General features: G+C 38.4%; 1 protein-coding gene across 1 annotated transcript in view; it reads right to left on the bottom strand.

Moving 5' to 3' along the window:
- Positions 1 to 3,068: 3,068 nt before the first annotated feature.
- myo7aa (myosin VIIAa) overlaps positions 3,069 to 10,977 on the bottom strand; it is a 35,801-nt gene continuing 27,892 nt past the window's right edge. Inside the window, exons 36-48 of the mRNA XM_084351600.1 lie at positions 10,024 to 10,148; positions 9,291 to 9,448; positions 8,962 to 9,115; positions 8,590 to 8,745; positions 8,164 to 8,269; positions 7,966 to 8,079; positions 7,472 to 7,559; positions 6,761 to 6,867; positions 6,405 to 6,590; positions 6,045 to 6,161; positions 5,246 to 5,329; positions 4,910 to 5,029; positions 3,069 to 3,886 (exon numbers count right to left, since the gene is read on the bottom strand). Coding sequence (XP_084207726.1) covers positions 3,794 to 3,886; positions 4,910 to 5,029; positions 5,246 to 5,329; positions 6,045 to 6,161; positions 6,405 to 6,590; positions 6,761 to 6,867; positions 7,472 to 7,559; positions 7,966 to 8,079; positions 8,164 to 8,269; positions 8,590 to 8,745; positions 8,962 to 9,115; positions 9,291 to 9,448; positions 10,024 to 10,148 — 1,608 coding nt within the window. The 3' untranslated portion in view covers positions 3,069 to 3,793. The remainder of the gene's footprint in view (positions 3,887 to 4,909; positions 5,030 to 5,245; positions 5,330 to 6,044; positions 6,162 to 6,404; positions 6,591 to 6,760; positions 6,868 to 7,471; positions 7,560 to 7,965; positions 8,080 to 8,163; positions 8,270 to 8,589; positions 8,746 to 8,961; positions 9,116 to 9,290; positions 9,449 to 10,023; positions 10,149 to 10,977) is intronic.

Below are 10,977 nucleotides of genomic sequence, written 5' to 3'. Positions count from 1 at the left end.
AAATTCTCGTGAAAAAAATATTTTTTTCACTTGGATCCAAACAGGAAAAAAAAAAAGTTCTTGTGAACATTTTCTTTTCACTGTTCCACACATGAAAAAAAGGCAATTTTTTGGACTTTTTTTGGCACGCACAAAGCCAACAAGTCATTCAGTATATAAATATAACAGTATGCTAACGAACGAACATGTTGCAGATGTGACAGTAGTATCCTGTTACACATACCAACATCAGCCACCATGCTATAAATAACATGATAGTTAGGTACACTGTGAACTACATGAGTCATTCATTTATTATATCAGTTGAGTCAAAACAAATTTATCTAATATTTAATACAAAAGTAAGAGCACACATTACACAGACAATGAAATCACTACAGGCAGTCAGGATGACAAAGTTACAGTCACAGACAAAACAAAAACTAATAAACTCCACCAAAAAAGCAACACAAAAAAACTACACATTTGCATTCGTCCACAAAGAAAAACAACAAACTCAGCAACATAAAAGGTATCAAATGGAATGGTTGGCACTGTTAAAACACCAGTGTATTTGTTCATCATACAAACAAGACAAAACCAGTGCAGGTTAGTAGATTAAGGGCTTGCATATAAAAACAAAATACAAGTCACAAACTTAATTTTGAAGACAAAAGAACAAAAAACTGGTTGTCTGTTTTCAATGCTATTTTTGTGGAAGTAAGGCCATTGGTAGAGGGAGACACACAGGGAGAGTTTGGTTGAAATATTCAAAAATGTTTATCTGATTTTACAGAAGGTATTCTGTCTTCTGGGGAAAACAAGATTCTTGCTGAGGTGAGTGTCACCTTTTCTTTTTAACCAAATCTCGTTTGAACTGGCAACAGAATTACTGACCAGGTACCATAAAAGCTGTCAGAAATGGTCTCCTGAATTTGGACTTGTGACTAAAAACATCCTTTCTTAAAAGTCAGACTTGGATGGTTTATGTAAAGAAGCTAAAAGTAACTTTTTATATAGCTTCTTTAGGATTTCTTAACATTACTCAGGAACTAATGTATTTTGTATTTGATATGAATGTCACAAGTGTTAATCACGTGTATTTTGATGCAGGTCCAGATGCAGAGGAAAAGCGTCACAACATGTATGTCACATCTCAGCCTTGCTGTGGAGGTATGTGCTTGCTTTGTACTTCTTTTTAACTTAATTTTAACAGAAACCAGAAACACATAATTCAGATAATTAACTACTATCAACTACAGGAATATTACAAAAATTCCCATAACAGCTGCACTCCAAAGGAATGCTGGGTAATGCAGTCTCAACAGAAATATAGAAACAATGAAGGCATTAAATGTAAAACTAAAAAATAATCTACAACATTGAAGAAAAGCGGTGTAAACATAAACCATTAATTCAGTATTAAAAAACAAAACCCTCATATAAACTGTTACACACAGTATGGGCCATAAAAATCATACACATGAGCTGAGAGCCAAAACGTATTACATTTCTGTCTGCAGTGTCTCACACAACAATAGTACAGTTTTAAATAAATTAGACAAGGTCCCTTAATACCACTTCAGTTTGGATCCAAGGCCAGAGAAATAGACAAATATCTTTCTAAACCCAAACAAGAAGGAATCTTAATGGATATTATTCTAAGTGGTGAAACAATCGACTCTTAATACACAGCAGTATTCTGTCAAGAAGAAAGAAGAGAAAACACAAACCTTAGAGACTACTGACCTGTTTTTTGTGAGAAAATTACAGCCAAACCTATATTATATCTAAGAACGCAAACTGAACAACTTTTTAATTTTGTGGGTATTTCAAAATACAGCTGGTTAGCATGCTAACATCAGTAGATATCTCTGCAACAAAGTACATAAATGTCTTATTTCTTCACATTCTGTTAATAATTTTAGTTCATTTTTTGTTTATGTCTAAGCTGTGTTTTCAGCTGAATGCTATCATTAGTATGGTAATTCGTGATCATTTGCATGCACATTGACTCAAAATTAAATGTAGAACTTGTAAAGGCCTCTTTTAATACCGCAAAAAATTTAATTTAATATCTTTTCCATAATAAATGTCAGAGATGGATAAAAAAAACCAAAACCAAAACAGTAGGAACAATAAGGCATATAATGATATAAACATAGCACAAAAAGTAAGGAAATTTGTGTTTGGAAGATTATTTCTTTGTTGTAACAATGCTTCTGGGCAATAAATCTTATACGGTTGGAAAGCCTGTTTATTTCCCTTTTAAATGGTGCCACATTTGTAAGGAACATGCATTTGTGGGATGAGCAGCAGAGCTGAGTATGTGGGTTGCGCCCATGAAAAATTTGTCAAATCTTCTCTGCCAAACATCTTATTTGGCTATTGACTCTTGTTTGGTGGATTGGATGATTGAAGTCTGAAGAAACAAGACATATTGGCAATTTAACAATTTATGAATTTAACAAACAGGAGCCTCAGTAGCGTGTGGAAGAACCATACACAGCCACAACAGCCTGGCACCTCCTCCTCATGCTGGTCACCAGCCTGGTCACACACTGCTGTGGGATGGTATCCCATTCTTTAACCAGCATTTATCGCAAGACAGCCAACGTGGTTGTGTTGGTCACTCTGGCACAAACAGCACGCCCAAGCTGATCCCACAAGTGTTTAATGGGGTTGAGGTCAGGACTGCTGGTAGGCCATTCCATCCACCCTGCTCGGTGTGTGACCAGGCTGGTGACCAGCATGAGGAGGTGGTGCCAGACTGTTTTGGCTGTGTACGCTTCTTCCACACGCTACTGAGGCTCCTGTTTGTTAAATTAATAAATTGTTGAATTGCCAATATGTCTTGTTTCTTCAGATGTCAATCATCCAATCCACCAAACGACACCAAACAAGAGTCAATTGCAGAAGAAGCTGTTTGGCAGAGAAGATTTGGCAAATTTTTCATGGGCTCGACCCACATATTCAGCTCTGTTGCCTATCCCACAAATGCATGTTCCTTACAAATGATTTATTGCCAAGAAGCATTGTTACAACAAAGAAATAATCTTCCAAATACAAATTTCCTTACTTTTTGTTCTATGTTTATTAGGCGCATGTTTTTAATTATTTAATTTATATCACATTATTGTCAGTACTTCAAAATAATTCATAGTAATATAATTAATCAATTAATGTGACCTGAACACAGATAAGTGACATAAAATGGATGGATTGATTAACAATGAACTTTTAGCCCATTATGAGACAATGAGCTTCCTAGCTACTGTAGTCCACTTGAAGTTTTCCAGATGTATGAGGCCGATGACAGCTGACAAAAAGTTACTGTTAAAGTTTAATGATGTCGCAGGAACATTACACCGTTTAGGTATCAAAGTCCTCAGTGAGTCAGTGAACACCGGCTGCCACTTTGCTGCACCTCAGTTCGATCTGAATTATAAATTAACATGACAGCAGCTCTGACTGAACACTATTTCTGTACACACAGGTCTGTTGAATCAGCAACCAAACCAGGCAGATACCCTGTTGGACGAAGAGTTTGGAGGTTTTAGAGGTAGTCATCCTCACTGGACGGCTCGTCCTCATCCAAGTTGTAGCTGTAACTGTAACAGTTGCTGGGGCCTTCGCCGGGGTCGTCGCTGCTGGCAGCCGAACTCTCCCCGGTGAGCTTTGACCCTTCAGAGCTAGCAGAAGGACTGCGGCTCATCCTCCACAGCTGGTGGGCAAAGGTCCGCCCCCAGCTGCAGTACTGGCCAACAGGGCGCAAGAGCCGGATGAGCTCAGTGGCCTCCCGCCAGTAAGAAGTTCACTTGCTGTGGCCCCGCCCGGAGCGCTGTTTGTTCATGGTGGTGAGCATCTGACTGATGTAGGAGGTCAGCAGGTCGTCCATCTTGTAGCCCTGCAGATGTGTACACACACAAAAACACATGGAAACAAAATCCGGGTTCCTGTGGCTGGTATCTATGAGCAAGTTAAATTTGATGTGGATCCTAGATCTGCTGAGCCTAAATTATGGTTAAGCAGTTCTGGTGGTTTAAAATTTAGAGAGATGTAGAGCTATCAAGTAGGGGTCGACTGATACAGCATTTTCAGGGCTGATACTGATTATTAGAGACTGAGACTGAAAACCAATAATTGGGACTGATATTCATCTGCAGTAAAATTAGTCTTAAAATTTTGAACAACCAGTGATGGAATATACACAAGCACAATTTACTTGAGCATGGTTCTTAGGTACAATTTTCAGGTACTTAACTTGAGTATTTCCATTTTCTGCTACATTTTCTTTTTCCTGCACATTTTTAAATTGGTTTATTTAATTGGCAATCTGACAGAAAAATCACTTACGCTGATACTGATGAAAAATGCTGACTATCGGCCCAGATAATCGGTCTACCCCTAATATCAAGTTTGATCTTGGATTAGGCTTGCCTGAATTAAAGGGGACTGTTGGGCCTTGGCGGAAGTATGTACTCTACTGAGGGCTTTTCTAGTTCTGAATCTGATACCAGCATCATGTTTCAAACAAGTTGGGACAGGGGCAACAAAAGACTGGGACAGTCAAACACCTGTTTGAATCATGCCACAGGTTCACTGGTAGCAGGTGATTCAAGATTAGGTATGAAAGAAGCATCCTGCAAAGGCTGAAATGTTCAAAAGCAGGGATGGGGCGAGGTTCACCACTCAAACACATGATTGTATAAAGGAGATTTCTACGTGGGCTTAGGAAAACTGTTGTCAGTAAATACAGTTCATTTGAAAATAATTTCATTCTGTTTTATCTATGTTTTTAAATGTATTTATGTATCATGTGAGCCATTGTAGTAGACAACAGGTATTACATTTTTTTTTGGCCCTGGCTATCATTTAAGACTGAGAACTTCTTTTATTAGAGAATTGTGTGTGTGTTGCTGCCACCCACCAGTGAGGTCTCACACAGCAGTTTGCTTCCTCTGACCAGGTTGCCGATGGTGATGTGGAAGTAGGTGTTTCCACTGCTCCAGTTGGAGATCTTGGTGAAGGGGTGGGTGGTCAAGATGTCCTGCACAAACACACACAGAGAGGTATACTTCAGCTGGCCTCAGGGCCTCTGACTGATGGGCTATGATGCCTACTGAAGTGTTTAATGCATGGGGAAATGACAGAAGGTAAATGTGTTTACCATGTACACGTCAATGAGCAAAGTCCAAACTAACCATTAAAAGAACATCAGACAGGTGAGGAGGGAAACAATAGTTATTTGTACACAAACACAAACCTTCGTCTTCGGGTCGATAAGACTGACTCCATGTTTGTTGATGGCAATCAGGAGGATCTCTGGGAAGTTGGGCTCTGTAGTTTGCTAAAGACAAGAGACAGATTAATGTTATGTGGCGACAAAGTATCTATTGATCATGTATCATACCTTATCATTTTTACATGTAGAGCTGTGATCTTTCCCTGTAAATTTCAATTTCAATATCTTCCCTGCACCTCTCTCTCCCTATCCTTAACTTAGTTGAGTGGCACTGACAAACATCCAGTCCTTTCAATCTACACCAGCTCCGACCTCTGTAACTGTTCTCAGAGGCACCTGTCCTGTCAGTAGCAGCTCCTGAGGTGCTGATAGGCCAGTGGCTGCCTGATATTTCCTCCTCCATGAAGAGGATACAGAAAAAAACAGAATTGTTTTTATTTGGTTGATTAATCTTATTCCCCTTGAATAATGCCTAAAATAAAACCAGCAAGCTCACAGGAACACAATATAGGAGTCGTTCCAGCTCCCTGTGGAGGTTATGCTTCACTAAACGTGCCAGAGAGAGAAAGAGAGAGAAAAAAAAGACGGAGCATAAAAACGTGGGAGGTCTCGTAGTGAGATGCATCACAGGTGCATTGTTCCATCTGATAACACATTTGCTTGTATTTGTTTAGTGAGACGGTGCATGACAGCTTAAAAACACTTCCTGTGTGGATTTCCCATGGGAGGCGAGGAAAAGATGTCACTGAATGAAACAAGAACACAACTCAGACAAAATCACCTGCTACAGACAGGAAGTGATACGCTCAGTTGTGTTTACCTTGACCTCAAAGAAGGCGGAGCCAAAGGTCGGCCATTTGTAGATGATCTTCAGAAACATCAGTTTGGCCTCTTCCCTTGATTTACCAGCCTGCTTGTTGAAGTATGCAACCACAGACTGGAATAAAAAAAACAAACAAAAAAAACTTTTCAGATGATCAAAACATTGACATGTAACTTTCATTTTCATTTTCCTGACTCTACTTACCTTACTTAATAAAATATATATAATTTATAAGATTACACATAAAAGTTGACTAGGGATGCAGCGAGGTGAAGGAAAAAGTTAATAAAATATTTAATATTTAATATTCAAAATCAGAAAAGACCGTTTTGTCAGTGGAGTTTTGCAGGTTTTTACCCTTTTCCAGTCATCTGGTGACATCTGACGGATGAGATCCTGGGGAACCAGCTCTCGAAGCATTTTGGGTATTGTAGGGAAGTGGGATTTGTCATCCTCAAACTTGACCCGGTAGATGAGAGCTGCAAGTTGGAACACTTCTTCTCGTGAACACTTGTGGTATCCACGCAAATATTTAGGCAGCTCCTAATCAAAAGCAAAAAAATAATAATGATACTAAATTTATTGGAAGCAAATTGCTGAAAGATAAAGTAGCAGCAGACAAAATCTTTGAGAATTAAAAATAAAACAAAACCGTGGATAAGTGAGTGAGCGTGTTTTCTACTGTTTCTTATTGTAAATCCCGTAAGACTGACCTGGTAGTAGTGAAAGATGGAGTCAGCGAAGGAGTCCTTCCCTGGAACTGTGTTGGTCCACAACTTCTTCATGAAGAACACCTGATAGGTCAGAGAGGGGACGATTCCTGCAATGTAAAATATTAATATTTGTTTTATTAGTTTACGTGCAGGTTTGTTCAGCTTCAACCCTAAAAACAGAAACACCTCACTGTGTGATGCAAAAGAGTTCAACAGCACCAAAACTACATCCTCCAAAATGATGATACAGTTAAATTAACACTTCTCTTTTCAACAAAAACTGAACATTAAAACCTTCATGAAGGTATAATTTATTACAGGACTGTTGTATTAGACTACATTACTTTTAGCTAGGTGTACCTGCAGCTTTATTTTAGTGAGGGAGAATACTTGATGTTCATAACTGCAGTGGATGATGCACTAAATGTCAAACAGGTTGCAAAAGTCAGTTGAGTGTATGTGTTTCTCTGTAGGCTGTGTATGTTTTATTCTACTTGTTAACACGAACTGAATGTGTACAACAGAATCTCAAAGCTCTTTAGATAGTCATCCTTACTTATAGTTCAATCCTGATGGATTCATTTAGAACTTATATATTTCAATTTCATATTCCAAATTTGGACTTTCACAAATATTCGAAACTTCACACCAGAACTTGACATGAAATTATTTTTTTGATCCCACAGAGGTGAGACAGTTGCGGATACAAACCGTCTTTAGCTGGTCGAGATTTCTTGATCCAGTCAGTCAAATGTCTGACAAAGTCAAAGAAGAAATCTCCCTCTGGCACACTGATCACCTGCAGAGCACAAACATACATGGAACCAGATACATCAGCTCAGTGCAAGCCAATCAAGAAAGTAATCACAGTATGTAAAACAGTTCACTTTTTGCATGTTGTAAAAAACGTGTTTTTCATGAGAAACTCATGCAAGCATGAAATTATTATATATTCATGTGTTTTATAAAAATGTTTAATCCTTATTGCAGGAAATCTTATTGACAAATGTAAGTTTTGTCACCTAACAAACCTTAAGAATGAAATCTCTGGGTAGAAATATAAAGGAAGGTCGAAGGCTGTAAAATCAATGTTTAATCCCACCTAACATCTCCTCCTGTCATTCCCACATCCTGACCTGGACCAACCTGATTTAAAAACAGTGGCAGATTTGTTTTGCATCTAAAAAGAACCTTTGACCTCTGACCTTGTCTGAGATCTTGACAAAGAGGCTGAATCCTTCAGGAGATTTGAGCAGCAGTCTGGTTGAGATGTTCTGGCAGAAATCCTTCGCTTTGGTACTGGACTCCACCTCAAACGCCTGCAGGTTTGAGAGACAAACAAAACAACATTTGTTTAGACACTTTCTTGTTGACAAGGTGACATTTACATGCGTTTTTCATACCTCGTCTGTGTCGTCAGGGAAGTAGACTTTGTGGAAGATCTGGGTTGTCTTATGTTGGATGGCCTCTACTTCCACTAAATGAGGGGGATACTTCCTGGACCCGTTACTGTTACCATGACAACAGTGGCAAAAAGACAGCGAAATGAATGGTCAGTCCAGATGAGTGAAGGATCAGAGAAAAATAAAATGTTTAATTCCTAAAGCTTCAAGCTCAAAGTTCAAACATGTTTTATCTGGAACAAGTCACCGACAAACGATTCATGAGCTTGACTATCTGTGTAAGTAATGAACAAATAGGTAAATAAGTCCAGTATATAATTATAACACTTGTTTTTTAAATAACAGCTATTAACTAGACATGAGGCACATGTGAACTCTGAGTAACCTGATGTTATAAAAATGTAATAATTCAGGGTTAAGTTTTACCGTAGACTTTTGTGCAGCCGCTGCATGCAGTCTCCAGACAGCGGGTGGTGTTTCTTGGACTGCAGGAAGCGCTGGATGTGCGGCAGCAGGACGTTACTGGGAGGATACAGACCAGTACACAACCACAGAAGCTCCCAGCCTTTCTCCTCACTGTACCTGCAGTGTCACAACACTCATGTTCAGCTTCTGCTTATAAATATTTTTTCCCACTGCAACTACAGCGATGACGAACATGCGGAACGTCATCTTTCTGTTTAAATTCCCTTTGCTCAATCCACACAATACCCCCTTTAATATATTTAATCAGATAGAGATGTTATCGTTCACACTAAAGTGCCCTGTTTAGAGTGAATACTGTGCTAGTTTACACACTTGACGTGGTTGTCGGTGAGCTGTTTTATGATCTGACAGTAGATCTCGTCTTTCAGAGGTTCGGCCTTCAGCGCTCCTTCAAAGATCTGGTCCGTCAGCTCGTTGACTGAACGTGTCCTTTTAGATGGGTAGTCACCCATGTACTTCATCATAGGTGAGAAAATGTCAAGGAATCAAACAACTTGATTCGCTTGAATACGCAGAATGTATAGGACTGTGAGACAGAGTGTCTGTTTAATTATTATGTATATTCATCAGCTTTGAGGGTCCAGAATATAAACATTTATTGAAAATCAAGTTGGGATACTCCCTTCCTGTTTAAAGGATATCTATGAAGGACATGCAGGCGTCCTGAGCCAGCTCCTCGTGGTTGACAACCTTCTTCAGCAGTGGCTGCTTCAGCGGCTCTCTGGTGCAGCTCCACATCTTGTCTTTCCCACGGTTCTTAGTGACCATCACCCTGCTCAGGGTGTGTTTGGGAGGAGGCCTAGAAAGGAGCAGGTTACATAAGTCACAGCTGACATGATCGCATGTTAGAGGTTCAATCAGTGAAGTCAAGTCAGAGAAGTGGAAATTTGTCTTTGATGTGGCTAACAAGTAAAAACAATATACCAATAAACTATTCATAGAATAAAAACAATACAATAAAAATATACACAATATATATACACCATATGTGGTGTTTTGTGATACAGTTCAAAGACCTTCACTATTTGTTTGTAATGTGAGTTGTCATGTTTGAGAACTGTGGGCCTGCGATGATAACTTCTGAATTTACTGAATAAAGTTTCCACATAAACTATCAGTTGTCAGTTCAGTGTGATAGTACTAAAATTAATGAATCGATGAGTCAACTGGAAGAACATTAAAGGGTTGAGGACTGATCCCTGAGGTGCTCTATGACTGAAATGACTTGAGGAGGATTTACACATAGCAGGTGAGAATAAACACATACTAAAACAGTGTGCATGAGCGTGTTCCTGTATGTTTTCTGTTTGTAGGAATGTGTACATACCTGTCTATAATGTATATGCATGATTTGTTTTTAATCCTAGTGTGTACCTGAAGTAGTCGTAGGAGAACTCCTCCAGAGTGTAGGGCTTCATCCGGCCGTCGCTCTCTGGCATGACGAGCTGCGAAACACGAACCGACTCCTGACGCTGATCCGGCGTCATGGTTACCAGAGCCTGATGGGTTATATTACTGTTCATCAGATTACATTACATTCACGTGACAGATACTTCTGTTCAAAGTGACAAAGGCTGTTCAAAGACTCACAACATCTATGAGACCCTTTCTTTTTTTTTTTTTAAATCAAATTTATATTTTATACAAGAAAAGTACTATATTTTATAGTATAAATGGTATTAATAGAATATTTTGAGCCCCATGTTGGCTGCTTGTCAATTTGAGAAATTTTCTCTTTGATCTCTTTACATCTTTACATGGGGGTGCACATTTTAAGCAATTTCTTTAATTGATCATCGTCTGCCTTAACAATCGATTATGAAATATGTTGGACATTTTTCCTTTTACCAAATGGTTTTAACCACTGACATGATCTATGTTTGATGTAAAATCAAAATCTGCTCCATTAGGAGATAAAATAACAGATAAAGTAAACATAGAGTTAGTTTAATTTTAAATGAAATAACACAAATTAATGACTTTGTTTTAATTGTGGAGCTCCTGTTTGTTGCTGTTCAGCAACTGGCAACAGCCCATACTGAGGCAACTAAATCACTGAAATGTCAATCAGTTTGTGTCAAATGTCTTTTTGTATTTTTTAAATGATAAATCACTTGTATTTTAATTAAATACGTCTTCTCACACCAGTATTGTGTGTTTTGTTTGGATATATTTGAAAAGCAATTATCTGTAATCTGTTATTGTAAAATATTTTTTTATTGTATTCGTGCCTGCCTCTGACTGTCGATTAAGACATTTTTAATTGGTTAAATTCTTAACGGTGATTAATTGATTAATCATTAAACATTAACATCCTAGAAATTATAT

This window comes from Pagrus pagrus (assembly GCF_965226575.1).
Source record: "Pagrus pagrus genome assembly, chromosome: 4".
NCBI lineage: Eukaryota > Metazoa > Chordata > Actinopteri > Spariformes > Sparidae > Pagrus > Pagrus pagrus.
Note: the sequence above shows the minus strand (reverse complement) of the source record. Positions and strands in the feature narration are given on the sequence as shown.